Raw genomic sequence first — 24,823 nt, forward strand, 5'->3', positions numbered from 1 at the left:
TATTGCTTCAGTGCCTTGATCAAACTTTTCATACCAAAGAACATATTTTTCTACAGCTTTTATTACAATATAAAGCGTAAAACAGTTTTAGTCACATATAAATTTAAAACCAGTGAGCATATGATTTACAATTTTAGGCGTCATTTGTTATGTACAGAAATTTTCGTTCATGAGGTCCTTCTTTTTGCTGATCTTATTTAGGGATACTCGGTGTTACATCGGAGGACTATAACATTGCGAAGATGCTTCCTTTCGCAGCATCGCTCAAACTTCGGTCGAGCTTCGGTCTCTTGGCGGCAGGTTCTATCATCGAGACAGTCCGAGGCATTTTCTACAGAAAGAAAAAAACAGGAAAAGGATAAGATTAATAGGTGGACTTTGTCACAAGTATCATTTAAAGAATATAAATATTAAATTTGAGAAAAACTCAAAGACGATCAGTACGAAACTAACAATCTTGCTTCGGCCATTGGGCATTCTAATTTTTAGGGGACAAAGGGCGCTTATTGAATATATTTTTTACGCCTTAGTGGGAGAACTACTTGCCCAGTTTCCATCCTCTCTCCCTATTCCCCTACAACGGGGTTACAAGACACTGTACCCCCTGAATGGAGTCAAAGTCTATGGACCCCGTCTCAGAGTTTGACTGGCAAAAGAACAAGAACTACTTTGAAAGTAGAGGCGTCAAAGGCGTCAAATTATTAATACTGCTAATATTGCCAAAATATTAATACTGCTAATATTGCCGGAAATTTTCCATATTTATTTCAAGTTTTTTAGCGTTTTTATTTATCCATGAAGACAAATCACAATCTATTTTTCCAGAAAAAAAAAATTGTGGCAGGACTGTCTAGTAGCGTCCACGACAGCTTAATTGAGGTGTTCGATTTACGGAGGTATAATTTACAGAGATTGACTGTCAAAAGAAATCAGGACTATGGCAAGTATCCGCTTTGAGGAGGGTGTGTACTAAATGGAGGTGCGTTAGATGGAGATCGCCTGTATACAAGATTAGATGAAAAATGTAAAGATAGTTACTACCTTGGGGTTACTCTCAGCTTTGTCCTTGTCTGACACGGCCTGGAAGACGAAGGTTCTCCCGGAGGATGACGCGTTCGGCGTGTTGGCCGTTATAGAGGAGAGCCTGTTCAGAGTGGCCTTGCTACGATTAAGGAACGATCCCTTCTGAGACTAGAAAAAAAAAAAAAAAAAAAAAAACACGTAAGACTTAGCCCCAAAAGACTGTGCACTAATCCTAGACAGAATGAGAATCATAAGCAAGTTTTCGCGGTTTTTGAAATGCATGTTGAAATAAAAACAAGAATTATAAACCTTTGCAGTTTAATACTGCTCAAATGAAAAAAGATAAGGCGCCCGAAAAGGGGGGAAAGCTACGATGCGTGAACATTTGTGGACGCAAAAATACCCATGTTAACAGAAACAATGGAATTGTAAGATGCTCTTTCCGGAAGTCTCATTATTACCCACTCTTACCGGAATTCTCTGTAATTTGGGACAGGAAGAGACCTTCAAATGTCTGGAAGGCTGTTGCTGTGCTTTGGGCGTTACTGTTAAAAGCAAATCCACACAATAAATTGATGTTACTAGTGTGTGCAATATCGTTTTCACATTCATGTTGTTGTTAATCAAGTTAAATAGCATATAACGCCTGTGTGATATCATGCTATATCACATATCTATTGTTGTACTTCCATGTGATAATATCATGCTATATCACATATCTATTGTTGTACTTCCGTGTAATAATATCATGCTTAATCACATATCTATTGTTGTACTTCCGTGTAATAATATCATGCTATATCACATATCTATTGTTGTACTTCCGTGTAATAATATCATGCTTAATCACATATCTATTGTTTGCACTCACGTGTAAAATATCATGCTATATCACATATCTATTGTTGTACTTCCGTGTAATAATATCATGCTATATCACATATCTATTGTTGTACTTCCGTGTAATAATATCATGCTATATCACATATCTATTGTTGTACTTCCGTGTAATAATATCATGCTATATCACATATCTATTGTTGTACTTCCGTGTAATAATATCATGCTATATCACATATCTATTGTTGTACTTCCGTGTAATAATATCATGCTATATCACATATCTATTGTTGTACTTCCGTGTAATAATATCATGCTATATCACATATCTATTGTTGTACTTCCGTGTAATAATATCATGCTATATCACATATCTATTGTTGTACTTCCGTGTAATAATATCATGCTATATCACATATCTATTGTTTGCACTCACGTGTAAAATATCATGCTATATCACATATCTATCGTTGTACTTCCGTGTAATAATATCATGTTATATCACATATCTATCGTTGTACTTCCGTGTAACAATATCACAAACCTATTGTTGTACTTCCGTGTAATAATGCTATATATATCACATACCTATTGTTGTACTTCCGTATAATAATATCATGCTATATCACATACCGTGTATAATATCATGCCATAGCTAATAATATCTGATACCTGTTGCTGCCGCTGTTGTACTGCTGGTGTCCTTGATGATGTTCAAGATGCTCTGACTGTTCTCGTCTGTGTCATGGATCATGTTCTCATTTCTGCCCTTTTTCTGCATAGGACAGATCGATACATAAAGGATGAGTTCCCTTCTCCACAAATAAACCTTACTCACTATTTTCCTGAACTATGACTTCTAGATTGTTTCTCTCAACCATAGTTGAGCAGTATGTCTAACTATATCTAAGGCGACTTTTGACATATCTTTCAATCCTCTACCCCCTCCCCCGCCCTTAGTTTGCAAGGACCACCTACCATCTCCTCACTAAGAAATGTATCTCTGGAACCCACCTTTCCCCCCTAGGTTAGCAAGAACAACTCACTATCTCTTTCCTAAGGGGTGTATCACTTTCGAACCGCCTCCCCCTGCCCTAAGTTTGCAAGGACCACCTACCATCTCCTCACTAAGAAATGTATCTCTCGAACACCCTCCCCCTCTTCCCCCTAGGTTAGCAAGAACCAATCACTATCTCCTCCCTATGGAATGTATGGGCCAGTACGCAGCTCTTACAAGCTGCAATTTGATTGGCAAATGAACGATATCCGCACCTCAACACAAAGAACAAGAAGAATAGAGACAAAAGAACTCCTTTGTAGAACAAAGATAATAGGAGACAAAGCAGCTGCGTACTTACTTGAATGTATCTCTCTTGAACCACCCACCCTTCCCCCCTAGGTTAGCAAGAACTACTCACTATCTCCTCCCTAAGGAACGTATCTCTCTCGAACCGCCTCCCCTAATCTAAAGTTAGCAAGAACCACTTGCCAGATACATAAGGAATGTATCTCTCTCTAACATCACCTACTCCCTCCCCTAAGTTAGCAAGAACCACTTGCCATCTCCCTAAGTAATGTATCTCTCTCGAACCATCCACCCTCCCCCCCCTTAGTTAGCAAAAACCACTCACCATCTCTTACCTAAGAAATGTATCTTTCTCAAATCATCCACCCTCCCCCCCTTAGTTAGCAAGAACCACTCACCATCTCTTACCTAAGGAATGTATCTCTCTCAAACCATCCACCCTCCCCCCCTTTAGTTAGCAAGAACCACTCACCATCTCCTCACTATGGAATGTATCTCTCTCGAACCATCCACCCTCCCCCCCTTAGTTAGCAAGAACCACTCACCATCTCTTACCTAAGGAATGTATCTCTCTCAAACCATCCACCCCCCCCCCCTTAGTTAGCAAGAACCACTCACCATCTCTTACCTAAGGAATGTATCTTTCTCAAACCATCCACCCCCCCCCTTAGTTAGCAAGAACCACTCACCATCTCTTACCTAAGGAATGTATCTTTCTCAAACCATCCAGCCCCACCCCCTTAGTTAGCAAGAACCACTCACCATCTCTTACCTAAGGAATGTATCTTTCTCAAACCATCCACCCTCCCTCCTTAGTTAGCAAGAACCATTCACCATCTCTTACCTAAGGAATGTATCTCTCTCAAACCATCCACCCCCCCCCCTTAGTTAGCAAGAACCACTCACCATCTGTTACCTAAGGAATGTATTTCAAACCATCCACCCTTCCCCCCCTTAGTTAGCAAGAACCACTCACCATCTCCTCCCTATGGAATGTATCTCTTTTGAACCATCCACCCTCCCCCCCTTAGTTAGCAAGAACTACTCACCATCTCTTACTCACACTTACCTAAGGAATGTATCTCTCTCGAACCTCACCTACTCCCTCCAGTAAGTTAGCAAGAATCACTTACCAACTCCTCCCTAAGGAATGTATCTCTCTCGAACCTCTCCTTTCTTCTCTTGCTTTCCTCTTCCGTTAAGAGTTCCACATTGACACCATCCTCGTCACCCCACAGTCGCTTGTCAAACAGGTCAAGCTGTGAGTTCTGGTCAATGCCTCGCCAACGGAAGTTCCTTTTCCTTCCCTCCCCATCAGTGAACAGATCGCCATCCTGCAGGTACATCTCCTTCATCAGGCGCAGCTCTGCTTTGTCTTGGTCCATCATGGTTTTCCTGGAAATTAAATAATAATGAGATATTCTTGCTTTATCAGAGTCCAACATACAGGGTAAGTCTTGAAAACAGGATGAGTACAGGAAACAGGGTGAGTCCAAGAAACAAAGAGAGTCTAGGAAACAGGGAGAGCCCAGGTAACAGGGTGAGTCCAAGAAACAGAGAGAGTCCAGGAAACAGGGTGAGTCCAAGAAACAAAGAGAGTCTAGGAAACAGGGAGAGTCCAGGAAACAGGGTGAGTCAAGGAAACAGGATGAGTCCAGGAAACAAAGAGAGTCTAGGAAACAGGGAGAGCCCAGGAAACAGGGTGAGTCTAAGAAGCAGGGAGAGTCCAGGAAACAGGGTGAGTCCAAGAAACAAGGAGTCTAGGAAACAGGGTGAGTCAAGGAAACATGGTGAGTCCAGGAAACAAAGAGAGTCTAGGAAACAGGGAGAGTCCAGGAAACAGGGTGAGTCAAGGAAACAGGGTGAGTCCAGGAAACAAAGAGAGTCTAGGAAACAGGGAGAGTCCAGGAAACAGGGTGAGTCAAGGAAACAGGGTGAGTCCGGGAAACAGGGCGAGTCCAGGAAACAGGGTGAATCCAAGAAACAGGGTGAGTCCAGGAAAAAGGGTAAGTCCAGGAAACAGGCTGAGTCCAGGAAACAGGGTGAGTCCAAGAAACAGGGAGAGTCCAGGAAACAGGGTGAAAATATAGGCCAGGTCAGTGTTATTTATTTGAATAAAGAGCAAACAGGGTTAAAGGTGAGAATAAATGGGTACATACATGTGAACTTTGTTGATCTGTTTCTGGAGTTCGTGGTCTGATGGAAGCTCTTCCTGATCCGAGTCTTCCTCAAGTTCATCATCATCCGTGTTGATGTCCTCATCCTCATCTGAACCAACATCACTTCCTGACAACTCTGCTTCCTCCTCCAAGAAATTCATCTTGTCGAAAACCCTAAATACAACAATATTGTTTATATCTGCCAAACACACAATGTTTAACCCCTAAGAAAACAACAACGCAAAGACACAGTAGAAAAAATCAATAAAAACAAGCTTGAAGTAGTATGTATGTTTATGTCACAGTAAAAAATAGTAGTTTCGTTCAGTGTTATGCTCAGACAAAGGGATACAATTGAAACATTAGCAGACCTACTGTACATACCACAACTTCACAGGATTTGTTTTTCTACGGCTTTTCTGCAGTCTTTCTAGTCTATTTTCTAGACCACAAAAGCCATGCGGAACTTGAAGGTGGGTTCATAAGAACTGGATCTTCCAGCAACATATCACATATTCTAGGGACACTATATTTTCTTAACTTACTTTTTAGTCTTCCCTTGCTTGCTGATAAGTTCCTCATCACCACTTTTATCATCAATGTCATCAATATCATCATCTTGAATTTCATCTAAGTATTCTTTACTCCCAACATCTTCATTATCATTTTCAGGCTTATCATTATCGTCAGCTTTTTCTTTACTTTCCTCACCCTCAACCTGCAAACTCTTACTATAACTGCTTTGAGAACCGGAAAAGTTAAATCCCTTTTTGCTCCATGAACCCTGAGGAAGGCTATCACTGAACTGTCCTGAACAGAGTCCTATTATCTCATCCATATTGGGATCCTGAGTGGGTCTTGGAGCTTGTGAGATGGCACCATCACCACCAAACTTTCCAGAACATAGGCCAAGAATCTCGTCCATAGCATCATCATCCTTGTTGGTGTCCTCAAAGACGAACAAGGTTTTGGGTTTCTTTGGTTTCTTGGAGGAATAAAGGAACCTAACAAGAGTAACATAAGTTGTCTGTATGAGTACAAATTTATATTAAAAAAAAATAATGCAACACATTTGGTAACATATCTTGTCACAACACGATGAGTAAGAGCATGAGAGTAAAGAAAATTGCACATCGCAACCAAGCATAGTAAAATTTACACTTTTAACACTGAGATGCACACTAGCAAATAGCTATCTAAACAATCGTGATCAGTTTCAAATTATCTGCATTTGGTGAGCTCCAGAATATAGTGGAATTCTAAAAAGTATCACATCAATATTATTATTTAATGATAGCTTTTGTCATGTGCCATTTTGTTTGAAATGGAACAAATAAAAGAATTATGTTTTAGGGCCTCAAATTCTTAGCATAAGCATATAATAGAGGCACATAGCAAGTGCCTACCCTTGTGTGTCCAGCATTTGGGTGAACTGAGTGTCCTCATCTAGACTAAAGTGGAAGTCATTAGCACCATCTGATTGCGAAGCCCCTGTTGCACTTGTAGGTTGCTTCTCATCATTTTTCTCAAAAAGATCCTGTAAAAGGTTGAAGGACAAATAGGTGTATTTTGGACTAGAACCTCATGCCATCAAAATATGCCTTTGATATTTGAGTTATGTGATGCAAGCTACTGTGGCTTACCAAGAATGTTTGTAGAAAAAATCAGTATTGATCGAAACAAACTTCATAACTTGAAGGATCACTTTATTTTTTATATGCACTGGTTGTTTTGTTTTAATAATCTTTTACCTTTTTGAGAACAACCTCAGGAATGAGTACTTTAATTAGCTTTACCAAAATAAGCTTTACCAAAGTATCTTGAATAAAAGGTTGTTTTCAAAATATAATGGGATAGCAATAACGATTTTACACTAACCTGTGAGTCTTCAATTGGTAAGGTGAGTTGCGAAAGTTTTCCTGGCTGTTAAAAATAGAATAACAATATGTATACAGTATACTGTAAGCATTGTGGTCATACAAAAAGGTTAAACTACATTATGATTACAGTTTTACAAATCTCATTTGATCAACAGCTAAGAGAAACATCATGATAAACAAAGGAAGAGCTAAAACACACAAGTTTTATTGTTTTAAGCAAATTACAAATAAAACACATATTTAAATAATGTTGTCTGGAGTATTTTTCATGGATATGTACAGTTGGATGCAAAAAAAATGTTTGGCAAACAATCTTATGATTGTCCAACATTTCAACTGACTAAATTATCTAACCATAACAACAAGAGCTGGTTTAAGTTTATTTGAGACTTGTTGCTCATACCGTTTTGAGGGTGCCATGAGTTCTAGAGGAATCTGACACACGATCGGCAAAGTGTGGAAACAAAGAGGACAGTTCTGAGGTAGTGTCGCTCTCACGCATCATGTGGCCGCCACCCTGTGCCGCTTGGATCCTACTGCTCTCGTTACTGCCATCTGCATCTGATGTGATTGCCAAACTTGACTGAGATGTCTCTGTGGATGACACTGGAGCAGGCGTCTTAAACTCCTTCAGCTTGGTCAACTCCTCCTCCTCCTCTTCTTCATCTTCAATGCTATCGAGGCGTAGGCAGAGCCCTTCAGACTCCTCACTGTGGTGCTTGGAGCTCCTAGCACCCTCCATGTTGAATAACTTACTACTTGAGCTTGAATCGTTAAACAAGTCTATAGTCTGCTCATCATTGTTTTGTATAACTAATTTGGTGTTGCTGATGGATTTAAAAGACTTTTTTAACTTTTTTATCTTATTTTTAGACATTTTATGGCTGCCTCTTGCATCTTCACCATCACAGTTTCCTTCGTCACTCACATCACCATCAGATCCAGATGCATGATCAACAAGATAGTCATAATCATCATCATCATCAGCATCATCTTCAGCCTCATCATCTACAAATTCTGACTTGGATGTTTTGACATCATCATTAAAATTGATTCCTTCCTCTTGTCGGCGTTCATCTATTTCATTCCACTTATCTAATTCACCATCAGAGTCAGATTCTGAAAAGAAAACTCAAATTAGGATTAAAAACCATGACAAATAAAAATGTTACTAAACCATTGTATTTTGCAACCATTGCAAATACAAAATGTTACTAAAACAGAAAAAAAATAGACAGATTTAGGATAAACAGAATGGCAGATCAAAATTGCAATCACACTGTTGCAATACAATTTTTTCCAATCCTGCATATATATGTTTTGCTTTGCAAAAATTTTGGTATAGGTTTCCATTAAATTTTTCCAGTTACAAAAAATTACAAATAGTGAAAAAAAAAAGTAAGTGACTTAGGAAAAAACAGCTTTTGTGAAATTATGAGCACATCCACCAAGAGCACTGTGTGAGCAATATCATAGAACACACCATCACCCGTAATATCTTCTTCCTCTTCCTCCTCACTCATTTCCTCATCATCTAGTTTCCGTTGGCTTTCATGGATCTGCCTTAACTTTGCTCGTTGTTGCTTCATCTTTGATTCCAGTTGTGCCTTCAGGATCTTTAGTCTAGCACCTGGCGAAGTATACATTGAAATATAAGAATTATAGAAACTTTGATGCAGTGAAGTAAGCCTAGGTACATTAGGAATAGCCCTTTAATACTCTACCACAGGTATATTACTGCAGGTTTTTGGATGTTTTTTCATATACACTGCCAACCAAGTAAACAATTCCAACATGGCTAAGCAAGTTAAAACTGTGACATTCCTGATACTATGCCTACCAGGGGTGGATTTGTCAATGTTGTCCTCTGGTATCAGGGCAGCTACTGGTGATTTCGCCTCCTCTACTGTTTTCTCTGCTTTCTTAATTTTTGGAGATGGCTTAGTGGCATGCTTCATAAACCTTGCAAATTGCAACAAAAACAAATTGAGTTAACAGGATAGATAAGTTTTTTCCTTATCATCATCTCTTACAAGTTGTAACCCCCCATCTCTCTATCAAACCCCGATCTCTTCATCGGACCCTGTACACCCTACCTCTCTATCAGACCCTGTACCCCTATCTCTCTATCAGACCCTGTACCCCTATCTCTCTATCAGACCCTGTACCCCTAACTCTCTATCAGACCCTGTACCCCGATCTCTCCATCAGACCCTGTACCCCTATCTCTCCATCAGACCCTGTACCCCTACCTCTCCATCAGACCCTGTACCCTGATCTCTCCATCAGACCCTGTACCCCTATCTCTCCATCAGACCCTGTACCCCTATCTCTCCATCAGACCCTGTACTCCTACCTCTCCATCAGACCCTGTACCCCGATCTCTCCATCAGACCCTGTACCCCTATCTCTCCATCAGACCCTGTACCCCTATCTCTCCATCAGACCCTGTACCCCGATCTCTCCATCAGACCCTGCACCCTGATCTCTCCATCAGACCCTGCACCCCTATCTTTCCATCAGACCCTGTACCCCGATCTCTCCATCAGACCCTGTACCCCCTATCTCTCCATCAGACCCTGTACCCCTATCTCTCCATCAGACCCTGTACCCCCTATCTCTCCATCAGACCCTGTACCCCCTATCTCTCCATCAGACCCTGTACCCCTATCTCTCCATCAGACCCTGTACCCTGATCTCTCCATCAGACCCTGTACCCCGATCTCTCCATCAGACCCTGTACCCCTACCTCTCCATCAGACCCTGTACTCCTACCTCTCCATCAGACCCTGTACCCCTACCTCTCCATCAGACCCTGTACCCCGATCTCTCCATCAGACCCTGTACCCCGATCTCTCCATCAGACCCTGTACCCCGATCTCTCCATCAGACCCTGTACCCCTATCTCTCCATCAGACCCTGTACCCCGATCTCTCCATCAGACCCTGTACCCCTATCTCTCCATAAGACCCTGTACCCCTATCTCTCCATCAGACCCTGTATCCCTATCTCTCCATCAGACCCTGTACCCCGATCTCTCCATCAGACCCTGTACCCCGATCTCTCCATCAGACCCTGTACCCCGATCTCTCCATCAGACCCTGTACCCCTATCTCTCCATCAGACCCTGTACCCCGATCTCTCCATCAGACCCTGTACCCCGATCTCTCCATCAGACCTTGTACCCCGATCTCTCCATCAGACCCTGTACCCCCTATCTCTCCATCAGACCCTGTACCCCTATCTCTCCATCAGACCCTGTACCCCCTATCTCTCCATCAGACCCTGTACCCCCTATCTCTCCATCAGACCCTGTACCCCTATCTCTCCATCAGACCCTGTACCCTGATCTCTCCATCAGACCCTGTACCCTGATCTCTCCATCAGACCCTGTACCCCTATCTCTCCATCTGACCCTGTACCCCTATCTCTCCATCTGACCCTGTACCCCTATCTCTCCATCAGACCCTGTACCCCGATCTCTCCATCAGACCCTGTACCCCGATCTCTCCATCAGACCCTGTACCCCGATCTCTCCATCAGACCCTGTATCCCTATCTCTCCATCAGACCCTGTACCCCGATCTCTCCATCAGACCCTGTACCCCGATCTCTCCATCAGACCCTGTACCCCGATCTCTCCATCAGACCCTGTACCCCTATCTCTCCATCAGACCCTGTACCCCGATCTCTCCATCAGACCCTGTACCCCGATCTCTCCATCAGACCTTGTACCCCGATCTCTCCATCAGACCCTGTACCCCGATCTCTCCATCAGACCCTGTACCCCTACCTCTCCATCAGACCCTGTACCCTGATCTCTCCATCAGACCCTGCACCCCTACCTCTCCATCAGACCCTGCACCCCTATTTCTCCATCAGACCCTGTACCCCTATCTCTCCATCAGACCCTGTACCCCTATCTCTCCATTAGACCCTGTACCCCTATCTCTCCATCAGACCCTGTACCCCTACCTCTCCATCAGACCCTGTACCCCTATCTCTCCATCAGACCCTGTACCCCTATCTCTCTATCAGACCCTGTACCCCTATCTCTCCATCAGACCCTGTACCCCTATCTCTCTATCAGACCCTGTACCCCTACCTCTCCATCAGACCCTGTATCCCTATCTCTCCATCAGACCCTGTACCCCGATCTCTCCATCAGACCCTGTACCCCGATCTCTCCATCAGACCCTGTACCCCGATCTCTCCATCAGACCCTGTACCCCTATCTCTCCATCAGACCCTGTACCCCGATCTCTCCATCAGACCCTGTACCCCGATCTCTCCATCAGACCCTGTACCCCGATCTCTCCATCAGACCCTGTACCCCTACCTCTCCATCAGACCCTGTACCCTGATCTCTCCATCAGACCCTGCACCCCTACCTCTCCATCAGACCCTGCACCCCTATTTCTCCATCAGACCCTGTACACCTATCTCTCCATCAGACCCTGTACCCCTATCTCTCCATTAGACCCTGTACCCCTATCTCTCCATCAGACCCTGTACCCCTACCTCTCCATCAGACCCTGTACCCCTATCTCTCCATCAGACCCTGTACCCCTATCTCTCCATCAGACCCTGTACCCCTATCTCTCTATCAGACCCTGTACCCCTACCTCTCCATCAGACCCTGTACCCCTATCTCTCCATCAGACCCTGTACCCCTATCTCTCCATCAGACCCTGTACCCCTATCTCTCCATCAGACCCTGTATTCCGATCTCTCCATCAGACCCTGTACCCCGATCTCTCCATCAGACCCTGTACCCCGATCTCTCCATCAGACCCTGTACCCCTATCTCTCCATCAGACCCTGTACCCCTATCTCTCCATCAGACCCTGTACCCCTATCTCTCCATCAGACCCTGTACCCTGATATCTCCATCAGACCCTGTACCCCTATCTCTCCATCAGACCCTGTACCCCGATCTCTCCATCAGACCCTGTACCCCTATCTCTCCATCAGGCCCTGTACCCCTATCTCTCCATCAGACCCTGTACCCCGATCTCTCCATCAGACCCTGTACCCCGATCTCTCCATCAGACCCTGTACCCCCTATCTCTCCATCAGACTCTGTACCCCCTATCTCTCCATCAGACCCTGTACCCCCTATCTCTCCATTAGACCCTGTACCCCGATCTCTCCATCAGACCCTGTACCCCGATCTCTCCATCAGACCCTGTACCCCTACCTCTCCATCAGACCCTGTACCCCTACCTCTCCATCAGACCCTGTACCCCTACCTCTCCATCAGACCCTGTACCCCTACCTCTCCATCAGACCCTGTACCCCTATCTCTCCATCAGACCCTGTACCCCGATCTCTCCATCAGACCCTGTACCCCGATCTCTCCATCAGACCCTGTACCCCTATCTCTCCATCAGACCCTGTACCCCTATCTCTCCATCAGACCCTGTACCCCGATCTCTCCATCAGACCCTGTACCCCGATCTCTCCATCAGACCCTGTACCCCGATCTCTCCATCAGACCCTGTACCCCGATCTCTCCATCAGACCCTGTACCCCGATCTCTCCATCAGACCCTGTACCCCCTATCTCTCCATCAGACCCTGTACCCCCTATCTCTCCATCAGACCCTGTACCCCCTATCTCTCCATTAGACCCTGTACCCCCTATCTCTCCATCAGACCCTGTACCCCGATCTCTCCATCAGACCCTGTACCCCGATCTCTCCATTAGACCCTGTACCATTACCTCTCCATCAGACCCTGTACCCCTACCTCTCCATCAGACCCTGTACCCGTACCTCTCCATCAGACCCTGTACCCGTACCTCTCCATCAGACCCTATACCCCGATCTCTCCATCAGACCCTGTACCCCGATCTCTCCATCAGACCCTGTACCCCGATCTCTCCATCAGACCCTGTACCCCTATCTCTCTATCAGACCCTGTACCCCGATCTCTCCATCAGACCCTGTACCCCGATCTCTCCATCAGACCCTGTACCCCTATCTCTCTATCAGACCCTGTACCCCGATCTCTCCATCAGACCCTGTACCCCTATCTCTCCATCAGACCCTGTACCCCTATCTCTCCATCAGACCCTGTACCCCGATCTCTCCATCAGACCCTGTACCCCGATCTCTCCATCAGACCCTGTACCCCGATCTCTCCATCAGACCCTGTACCCCTACCTCTCCATCAGACCCTGTACCCCTACCTCTCCATCAGACCCTGTACCCCTACCTCTCCATCAGACCCTGTACCCCTACCTCTCCATCAGACCCTGTACCCCTATCCCTCCATCAGACCCTGTACCCCTATCTCTCCATCAGACCCTGTACCCCTATCTCTCCATCAGACCCTGTACCCTGATCTCTCCATCAGACCCTGTACCCTGATCTCTCCATCAGACCCTGTACCCCTATCTCTCCATCTGACCCTGTACCCCTATCTCTCCATCTGACCCTGTACCCCTATCTCTCCATCAGACCCTGTACCCCGATCTCTCCATCAGACCCTGTACCCCTATCTCTCCATCAGACCCTGTACCCCTATCTCTCCATCAGACCCTGTACCCCCTATCTCTCCATCAGACCCTGTACCCCCTATCTCTCCATCAGACCCTGTACCCCTATCTCTCCATCAGACCCTGTACCCTGATCTCTCCATCAGACCCTGTACCCTGATCTCTCCATCAGACCCTGTACCCCTATCTCTCCATCTGACCCTGTACCCCTATCTCTCCATCTGACCCTGTACCCCTATCTCTCCATCAGACCCTGTACCCCGATCTCTCCATCAGACCCTGTACCCCGATCTCTCCATCAGACCCTGTACCCCGATCTCTCCATCAGACCCTGTATCCCTATCTCTCCATCAGACCCTGTACCCCGATCTCTCCATCAGACCCTGTACCCCGATCTCTCCATCAGACCCTGTACCCCGATCTCTCCATCAGACCCTGTACCCCTATCTCTCCATCAGACCCTGTACCCCGATCTCTCCATCAGACCCTGTACCCCGATCTCTCCATCAGACCCTGTACCCCGATCTCTCCATCAGACCCTGTACCCCGATCTCTCCATCAGACCCTGTACCCCTACCTCTCCATCAGACCCTGTACCCTGATCTCTCCATCAGACCCTGCACCCCTACCTCTCCATCAGACCCTGCACCCCTATTTCTCCATCAGACCCTGTACCCCTATCTCTCCATCAGACCCTGTACCCCTATCTCTCCATTAGACCCTGTACCCCTATCTCTCCATCAGACCCTGTACCCCTACCTCTCCATCAGACCCTGTACCCCTATCTCTCCATCAGACCCTGTACCCCTATCTCTCTATCAGACCCTGTACCCCTATCTCTCCATCAGACCCTGTACCCCTATCTCTCTATCAGACCCTGTACCCCTACCTCTCCATCAGACCCTGTATCCCTATCTCTCCATCAGACCCTGTACCCCGATCTCTCCATCAGACCCTGTACCCCGATCTCTCCATCAGACCCTGTACCCCTATCTCTCCATCAGACCCTGTACCCCGATCTCTCCATCAGACCCTGTACCCCGATCTCTCCATCAGACCCTGTACCCCGATCTCTCCATCAGACCCTGTACCCCGATCTCTCCATCAGACCCTGTACCCCTACCTCTCCATCAGACCCTGTACCCTGATCTCTCCATCAGACCCTGCACCCCTACCTCTCCATCAGACCCTGCACCCCTATTTCTCCATCAGACCCTGTACCCCTATCTCTCCATCAGACCCTGTACCCCTATCTCTCCATTAGACCCTGTACCCCTATCTCTCCATCAGACCCTGTACCCCTACCTCTCCATCAGACCCTGTACCCCTATCTCTCCATCAGACCCTGTACCCCTATCTCTCCATCAGACCCTGTACCCCTATCTCTCTATCAGACCCTGTACCCCTACCTCTCCATCAGACCCTGTACCCCTATCTCTCCATCAGACCCTGTACCCCTATCTCTCCATCAGACCCTGTACCCCTATCTCTCCATCAGACCCTGTATTCCGATCTCTCCATCAGACCCTGTACCCCGATCTCTCCATCAGACCCTGTACCCCGATCTCTCCATCAGACCCTGTACCCCTATCTCTCCATCAGACCCTGTACCCCTATCTCTCCATCAGACCCTGTACCCCTATCTCTCCATCAGACCCTGTACCCTGATATCTCCATCAGACCCTGTACCCCTATCTCTCCATCAGACCCTGTACCCCGATCTCTCCATCAGACCCTGTACCCCGATCTCTCCATCAGACCCTGTACCCCTATCTCTCCATCAGGCCCTGTACCCCTATCTCTCCATCAGACCCTGTACCCCGATCTCTCCATCAGACCCTGTACCCCGATCTCTCCATCAGACCCTGTACCCCCTATCTCTCCATCAGACTCTGTACCCCCTATCTCTCCATCAGACCCTGTACCCCCTATCTCTCCATTAGACCCTGTACCCCGATCTCTCCATCAGACCCTGTACCCCGATCTCTCCATCAGACCCTGTACCCCTACCTCTCCATCAGACCCTGTACCCCTACCTCTCCATCAGACCCTGTACCCCTACCTCTCCATCAGACCCTGTACCCCTACCTCTCCATCAGACCCTGTACCCCTATCTCTCCATCAGACCCTGTACCCCGATCTCTCCATCAGACCCTGTACCCCGATCTCTCCATCAGACCCTGTACCCCTATCTCTCCATCAGACCCTGTACCCCTATCTCTCCATCAGACCCTGTACCCCGATCTCTCCATCAGACCCTGTACCCCGATCTCTCCATCAGACCCTGTACCCCGATCTCTCCATCAGACCCTGTACCCCGATCTCTCCATCAGACCCTGTACCCCGATCTCTCCATCAGACCCTGTACCCCCTATCTCTCCATCAGACCCTGTACCCCCTATCTCTCCATCAGACCCTGTACCCCCTATCTCTCCATTAGACCCTGTACCCCCTATCTCTCCATCAGACCCTGTACCCCGATCTCTCCATCAGACCCTGTACCCCGATCTCTCCATTAGACCCTGTACCATTACCTCTCCATCAGACCCTGTACCCCTACCTCTCCATCAGACCCTGTACCCGTACCTCTCCATCAGACCCTGTACCCGTACCTCTCCATCAGACCCTATACCCCGATCTCTCCATCAGACCCTGTACCCCGATCTCTCCATCAGACCCTGTACCCCGATCTCTCCATCAGACCCTGTACCCCTATCTCTCTATCAGACCCTGTACCCCGATCTCTCCATCAGACCCTGTACCCCGATCTCTCCATCAGACCCTGTACCCCTATCTCTCTATCAGACCCTGTACCCCGATCTCTCCATCAGACCCTGTACCCCTATCTCTCCATCAGACCCTGTACCCCTATCTCTCCATCAGACCCTGTACCCCGATCTCTCCATCAGACCCTGTACCCCGATCTCTCCATCAGACCCTGTACCCCGATCTCTCCATCAGACCCTGTACCCCTACCTCTCCATCAGACCCTGTACCCCTACCTCTCCATCAGACCCTGTACCCCTACCTCTCCATCAGACCCTGTACCCCTACCTCTCCATCAGACCCTGTACCCCTATCCCTCCATCAGACCCTGTACCCCTATCTCTCCATCAGACCCTGTACCCCGATCTCTCCATCAGACCCTGTACCCCGATCTCTCCATCAGACCCTGTACCCCGATCTCTCCATCAGACCCTGTACCCCGATCTCTCCATCAGACCCTGTACCCCGATCTCTCCATCAGACCCTGCACCCCGATCTCTCCATCAGACCCTGTACCCCGATCTCTCCATCAGACCCTGTACCCCGATCTCTCCATCAGACCCTGTACCCCGATCTCTCCATCAGACCCTGTACCCCCTATCTCTCCATCAGACCCTGTACCCCCTATCTCTCCATCAGACCCTGTACCCCCTATCTCTCCATCAGACCCTGTACCCCCTATCTCTCCATTAGACCCTGTACCCCCTATCTCTCCATCAGACCCTGTACCCCGATCTCTCCATCAGACCCTGTACCCCGATCTCTCCATTAGACCCTGTACCATTACCTCTCCATCAGACCCTGTACCCGTACCTCTCCATCAGACCCTGTACCCGTACCTCTCCATCAGACCCTATACCCCGATCTCTCCATCAGACCCTGTACCCCGATCTCTCCATCAGACCCTGTACCCCGATCTCTCCATCAGACCCTGTACCCCTATCTCTCTATCAGACCCTGTACCCCGATCTCTCCATCAGACCCTGTACCCCGATCTCTCCATCAGACCCTGTACCCCTATCTCTCTATCAGACCCTGTACCCCGATCTCTCCATCAGACCCTGTACCCCTATCTCTCCATCAGACCCTGTACCCCGATCTCTCCATCAGACCCTGTACCCCGATCTCTCCATCAGACCCTGTACCCCGATCTCTCCATCAGACCCTGTACCCCGATCTCTCCATCAGACCCTGTACCCCTACCTCTCCATCAGACCCTGTACCCCTACCTCTCCATCAGACCCTGTACCCCTACCTCTCCATCAGACCCTGTACCCCTACCTCTCCATCAGACCCTGTACCCCTATCCCTCCATCAGACCCTGTACCCCGATCTCTCCATCAGACCCTGTACCCCGATCTCTCCATCAGACCCTGTACCCCTATCTCTCCATCAGACCCTGTACCCCTATCTCTCCATCAGACCCTGTACCCTGATCTCTCCATCAGACCCTGTACCCCTACCTCTCCATCAGACCCTGTACCCCTACCTCTCCATCAGACCCTGTACCCCTACCTCTCCATCAGACCCTGTACCCCTATCTCTCCATCAGACCCTGTACCCGTACCTCTCCATCAGACCCTATACCCCTATCTCTCCATCAGACCCTGTACCCCGATCTCTCCATCAGACCCTGTACCCCGATCTCTCCATCAGACCCTGTACCCCGATCTCTCCATCAGACCCTGTACCCCTATCTCTCTATCAGACCCTGTACCCCGATCTCTCCATCAGACCCTGTACCCCGATCTCTCCATCAGACCCTGTACCCTGATCTCTCCATCAGACCCTGTACCCCTATCTCTCCATCAGACCCTGTACCCGTATCTCTCCATCAGACCCTGTACCCTGATCTCTCCATCAGACCCTGTACCCCGATCTCTCCATCAGACCCTGTACCCCGATCTCTCCATCAGACCCTGTACCCCGATCTCTCCATCAGACCCTGTACCCCTACCTCTCCATCAGACCCTGTACCCCTACCTCTCCATCAGACCCTGTACCCCTACCTCTCCATCAGACCCTGTACCCCGATCTCTCCATCAGACCCTGTACCCCGATCTCTCCATCAGACCCTGTACCCCTTTCTCTCCATCAGACCCTGCATCCTACCTCTCCATTAGACTCTGTATCCCCTTGTTCGGAGGTTTTGAAGTTGGTGTCTCTTCAAAGAAGAATGGATCATCCTCCGTGCTAAGCTTTGGTGTAATATTTTTTGCTTCTGTGTTAATCACAGTAAGAGGAGTGGCGGAGATCTCTTCATTATCTTTGTCACCATCAACAACACTTTGATTTTCTTGGCTTGCCTTTTTGTTATTAGATCTAATGAATATAGAAAAAGGATAAAGTTAAGATTTCTAGACGAGTTATTGAAAATGAATTACTAAACATTTCTTGTTTTGGAATAGCTTAGGGGTTTCATTTAGGCCTGGTGGCCAGCAGAACAGCCAGCTACTATTTTCTGAGCTCTGACTACTTTAAAAAAAGTAGATTAATGTTTAATTTGAACTAATAAAATAACATAACCTCCACTCCCTAGTTATTAATCTCCACTGCCTACTCTGAAACTTAATGAACTCCCTGCTCCATAATCAACTATGACCAATCAATTGCGTTTTTGTTTGCAATTAAATGGTTTATGGTGCAACAGTATGACTAGTAGTTTACATGGTAAATTGACTACTCTCTCTTAACAAGGCAAGGATCTAATTTCTTGCAAATTGGCAGTTGCAAAGCCATATGAGTTTGACTATAAGTTCTTATGCTTTTAACAGCAAATTCATACTAGGAAGTCTTTGATGACTTTTGATTAAAAGAATTTTAGGTATGAGTTAAATGATTTAATGAAATTAATTTCCAACACATTTTAACATTTTTTTAGCATTTCAGAAATACAAATATTTCAAAAATTTCCCTGTGTCCTGTAGCACATTCCCAGAATCCATGCATATTAATCATCTTCAATCCAAAAATTTTGTGTCCATTTATTATCGTGAGCCAACCCCCAACCCTTTAACACACACTTTAAGGCTAGGGTAGTTCAGCCGCCCCTGCTTTTGTAAGCCATCTATAAAAGCATATGTAGTATAATTACACTTTAACCACACTCACTTTTTAATAGGCTCATCTTTAATAATTGGCACACGTTTGAGGAAATGTGAGATTGGTTTGGCCTCCGGCTGATGATAAGGCAGTTTTAGAAGAGATTCTGTGGATAAAAAGTGTTAGGGCAGATGTTGTTTTCTAAGAAGTTTCATTTACCTACTGGAGTTTACTTTCTGTGGAAAACTCACAGTACTCAATCATAGTTAGTAGAGGAGACTGGTTAAGAAACTGTATATTTCAAAGTGTAAAAAATAGGTATTTTGTGATGTTGAACAACCCTTTAAAATGGCCATGAACATGCACGGACCAAGAGTACAGCAAAAGAAAACATTTGTATGAGAGTAATAAATACATGTATTTAAAACAATTTATTTGGGAAAATTGCTATTTTATTCATTTTTTCCTAATCTGTCTTTATCATTTTGCTATTGTTATTACATCCTTTGCTACAAAATTAGTTTAATACAGCCATATATGCTATGTTAAGTGCCGAGCAGGGCTAACATTATATGGAGTACAGCTCTATCAAATAATCTCTGTGATCTTACACAGTAATAGCATTTGAATCTGCATCAATACTGTGAAGTTTTGAAAACAATGATAGTGTTGGTATTGATACAAAGATCAAATATTATTTGTTTACTATTCTTTTATATTGTAAGCTTGTCCTGTGCCCTCACACAGGCACATGACAGGGCCAAAAACCAAACAAGGTTTGAGGCCTTTGAAGTCGGCCATGTTTCCTATGTCTCCTACCCAGTCTCATCTACACCTCAAATACCACCTTCACGTCTAGTTAGGGGTGAACATGTCCAACTAAGTGATTTACTTCTCAAATAAGCATCCTGCCGTCCCTCTAGTAACGTACCTCTGACCATTCTCTGACTTTCACTGTGAATTAACTGAATTGCAGCTTTCTTCATTTTCCGTGGTTTTGGAGACTGAGAATAGAATACAAAAACAGTAAGTAGTTTCGACGCACATAAATGAGCATGTTTTTCTTTCTATATCTGGGGTTATTCATCATTTATTTTAGGGGGGGCATTTTGAGCAAAAGTGTGTTGTTTTGATTTTCTTTGTTGTTTGTTTGTTGTAGAAAAAAAAATTTCCAATCATTTTCTATGGCATGTACTATCAAACATGATATTGACAGTTCATCATCCACAACATTTTGATTGTAAAATGATGAATAAATTCCTGGTCAGTAGCCGATCTAGGGGGAGGGTTTAGGAGGATTACCCTCTCCCCCTTTGGGCTGCCAGAAAGCCATATGTAACAACAATTTACCCCCTCCCCCCTTTGTCACTGAGCCAAACCACCCCTTTAACGAAAAGCTAGATCCGCCCCTGCTGGTCTATGGAAAACTATGGGAAATTGGTTAAATAAAGATCATGAATATATCAGTTGGATGACTAAATCAAAAAATCTGACCGATGATGTAGGTTGTTGACGAATCTAGGAACACAGATCAAAATTACCCTGTTCCCACGCTTAGCCTTGGTATTCGAGCCCCCAAATTCATCTTTATCTTTGTCCTCTGAATCACTGCCTTCGTTAGCTGGGGCTTCGTTTTCCTCGTTCGAGTCATGTTCAGAGGTAGAACTCAAAGGTTTTTCCTCTGTATCCGAAGGGACGCCGTTTTCCGCGCCATTGCTTTCCTCCCCTATCTCGGCATCAAATAAGTCATTATTCGACGCAAAAGACTACAAAAAAAAATCCACGTCAATATTGTACGTTAAAATGATAATTCGGTACCATGGCACCTATTTACCTGTAAAACATCTACAGCAGACGCCATGATTTTGGTAGGAAAATATCTAGAACTTCGCTTTGTTGAACTTTGCTTTTCCAACCATATTATAAATATTCGCGCCAAAAGTGAATTCTGAGCCCTTAGTCTAAAGACCAGCGGGTTTTAACACAGGGAGCCCTAACGCCTGCCACAAGGAAAACTGCAAGAATGAAAAATTGTTTTTCAAATCTATTATTTTATGCGCAGTTATTTTTTTTGCGATTTCAGCATATTATCAGGGTCAGTAAAATCGCGTCATGGGATTTTTCTGTCTATTTTTAACCAACAGTCTTTAATAACTGTTGAGCCCGTCGATTTAATGGCCAGCGGTACAGCTATTCTAAAAGAAGAAAGAAAGAAAGTATAAGCAGCCATATTTGATTCCGTCGAGATTAGAAAGTTTTTAATTCATATTTATTGTCCCTTTGAGGGTTGCTCTTATCAGTGAGATGGACCCCTCATTACTCAAGGACTTACAAGACTTTAAAAAACGTAGTGCAAGTCAACCGACAGTCGAAGCTAAGAAAGCAAAGCCATCGAGTAAAAAACCGTCGGGATCTAAATCGAGGGCACCTCCAAAACATCTACCGAAAGAACTACTTCAACCCAAAAAGGCCTCAAGCCCAACACTCGACAAAAACCATCTAAAACTCAGAAGTAATAAGAGGTTTGTTGTTATCGCTAAGATTGTCGATTTTATGAAAAACAGGCATTTAACTCGACAATTTGAGCCGCTTTCACTGGACGAAATACTGGACAAAATAAACTACACAGATATCAATCCAAATGACAAGTCTTGGCTTGAAAATAACGCACTAAAAGAGAACCCAAAGCTTGCCTTCAAGGACGGGAAATTTGCGTTTAGTCCGAAATATCATATTCGTGATAAGAAGCAATTAGTAAAATTGCTGGAAAAGCATGAAGAGAGGGGTCATGGAGGTATTCTCCTTGATGATGTACGGGAGAGCCTGCCAGATGCCGATAAGATAGTACGCAATGTTAGTAGTCGCATCATGTTTATAACTAGGTCATGTGACAAGAAAGTTCTTCTGTTTTATAATAATAAGGGTTATAAGATGGAAATAGATGAAGAGTTTCAAAAACACTGGCGAGCAGTGTCCGTTGATGGCATTGGTGAAGCAGATATTGAAAAATATTTGGTGAAGGCTGGTATATCAACCATGCAGGATACAGGGGTCAAAAGAACCCAGCAAATGCCGCAGCGCAAAAAGGCAAAAAGGAAGAAGCAGTTTAAAAAGCTCAATGTGCACTTGGATGAGAGCACACTTAGAGATTATGGTCAAGACAATCATTGACAGACATACATAGAACTATTTTAATGTCATTGTCACTTATCATTGCCAATATTATTATATAGAAAATTGTAATAAATAATGGATCAAGTGAAACTCTAGTGTTGTAAGGATTTCATGTATGGCGATAGCAACTCCTCATAATTCATTACTGATTATTTTCTTTTTGACTGTGAAATGGCTGAGCTACTGAAATATCTTTTTCAGTTTAATACTATCATGTATAAAGTGGTAATAAATATTGTATCAAGTTAAACTAGATTTGTAAGTATTTGATGTGTAGCAATAGTGACACCTCATAATTTATTACTAATTATTCTTTTTGATTGTGGGGTGCAACCAAAATAGTGGACCTATACGGGGAGGGGGGGGTTTCTGACGAAAATTGACTTCCCCTGAAACATAAATGGGACGGGACGTTCATTATCAGATTTGGCTGTAAAAAAGTCTGACTTATAGATACATACCAGAGACATACAAGAGTGATCTAGAATACCTTTTTTTATCTAATATGCTTATGCTTTATAGTTTTGTTTACAAACAGGGTTTTTATTGCAAACCGGAAGTTGACTTTTTCTTTGTGGGTGGGGGGGGGGGGGGTGCAAATGCAACCCCCTGGGTACGGGCCTGGTATAGCTAGAGTTGTATTATTTTAAACATAGTTATCATGGCATCATCAAATGCTGTCATGACTTGTCTAGCAATCTAGGGTATTGGAATGTTGAAACACTTTGTGATTGAATCATTTAACAGCATATTTACACTTTACTTATCAGTTGGCTGAAATGATGGCAAGAGAAGCTATGATTGTAGTTACAATTGCTTTGACAATATCATTGGGAAATTGTATCAATAAAAATAAAAGTTGTGTTAAACCTTGCATTTTCAATGTTCTCTGCCCAAAATTCTTTCATGCTTTGTCAATCCCAGGACAAAAGAAGTTTACACATTAACAAACCTAACAAATTTCTCAACATATAGCCAAAACATAGTAACAGAGCTCAAGATATAGAATTACGGTATAGCTATACATGCGACCTAGTTTTCGTAGAATGTCGTTTGGGCACCCTGTTGTGTCACATCTCGCCCAGGCCCCCGCTACATTAGAGGGTCATCTACACCGTCACGACATCACAAGCTTCCACCAAACAGGACATAACCGGTCTAACAGGATATTCACAGATGTGTTTTAACTCTTTTTTTTACGTCCCCACTTTTATGCTTCAAAGTTCGTATACGAACAACGCACGCAACTCCGAGATCCCTGGATACGATATCGCGTAACAAAGACCATGTGGGAAAGAGAGAAGGCGGGGTATCCACAGTGATGGTAACCCCTTTGTGGATTAACAATGTAGATGTACATTGCAAATTAAATTTGCTACACAAGAGAAGATGTATACGAACCTGAAGAGTTCGAACTTCTCTTTGCGTGCAAAACCACGCCCAATAGGCCCCACCCCCTCTTCTTGATTTTTATGTACAGACCTGACTGGACAACGCGTAACACTCATCGCTTTACCCAGAAAGCAGCAGAAAAGAAACACAGACGCTCGGGATTCCTGTGGCGATGGGTCGAGCGCGAGGAGCTGAAGACGAGTTACGAATTTCCTGGCATTGTCCCCTCCCCCCTTAAAAAGGAATTTGCCGATCACAGGAAACCCTGTTTAGATTCACTCACGGCTTCTAACGTTAAGAGAGGCCTGCGGAAGAGGCTATCTTTGAATATATCTTGGAGCAACTATATGCTACAAACAAAGAGACGTCACTGCTAGGGCAATCTGCATGGACATGCTACACACATCACAAGCCAGCCATCGCTTCCTAAAAATACTTGTCAGACCTCAGATTGGGATGATGTCTTAGTACAAGTCGCTTATTGCCCAATGATGCTCAGATGTACAATAGTATTGGCGACATACAGGGTCGTACCCAGAAGGGTGCAGGGGAGCCCACAACGGCCGAAGGTCCACTTTTGGTTCTCAATAGACGGCTATCTGAAGACAAAACTATAAAGCATAAGCTAGATCACTCTGGTATGTAGCCAAATCCGACAATAAACGTCCCGTGGAGATAGTGCAAAGGCATAAAAAAATCCCCCTTTGTTCTTTCGGGGGTGGTCAGATTTCTATCAGAGAA

General features: G+C 45.2%; 2 protein-coding genes across 3 annotated transcripts; one reads left to right on the top strand and one right to left on the bottom strand.

Moving 5' to 3' along the window:
* Positions 1–43: 43 nt before the first annotated feature.
* Positions 44–21,501, bottom strand: LOC116608844 (claspin). Of its 2 annotated transcripts, none has more exons than XM_032369885.2 (17): positions 21,351–21,501; positions 21,058–21,282; positions 20,448–20,520; positions 19,586–19,682; positions 18,587–18,796; positions 9,049–9,170; positions 8,698–8,838; positions 7,612–8,327; positions 7,207–7,251; positions 6,735–6,865; positions 5,874–6,332; positions 5,329–5,502; positions 4,303–4,564; positions 2,536–2,638; positions 1,495–1,568; positions 1,042–1,191; positions 44–331 (listed from the first exon to the last, which is right to left on the bottom strand). In XM_032369885.2, the coding sequence occupies exons 1-17, from the start codon at positions 21,375–21,377 to the stop codon at positions 227–229; spliced, it is 3,114 nt and encodes a 1,037-aa protein (XP_032225776.1). In that variant the 5' UTR covers positions 21,378–21,501; the 3' UTR covers positions 44–226. The 2 variants fall into 2 exon arrangements, with proteins under 2 accessions (XP_032225776.1, XP_032225775.1); XM_032369884.2 differs by having other exon boundaries at positions 8,692–8,838.
* A 192-nt stretch (positions 21,502–21,693) lies between these two features.
* Positions 21,694–22,940, top strand: LOC5501591 (transcription initiation factor IIE subunit beta). Its single transcript, XM_001622821.3, has one exon. The coding sequence runs from the start codon at positions 21,821–21,823 to the stop codon at positions 22,685–22,687; it is 867 nt and encodes a 288-aa protein (XP_001622871.1). The 5' UTR covers positions 21,694–21,820; the 3' UTR covers positions 22,688–22,940.
* Positions 22,941–24,823: the final 1,883 nt, after the last annotated feature.

Source organism: Nematostella vectensis, chromosome 7, assembly GCF_932526225.1.
Source record: "Nematostella vectensis chromosome 7, jaNemVect1.1, whole genome shotgun sequence".
In the NCBI taxonomy this organism is placed as follows: domain Eukaryota; kingdom Metazoa; phylum Cnidaria; class Anthozoa; order Actiniaria; family Edwardsiidae; genus Nematostella; species Nematostella vectensis.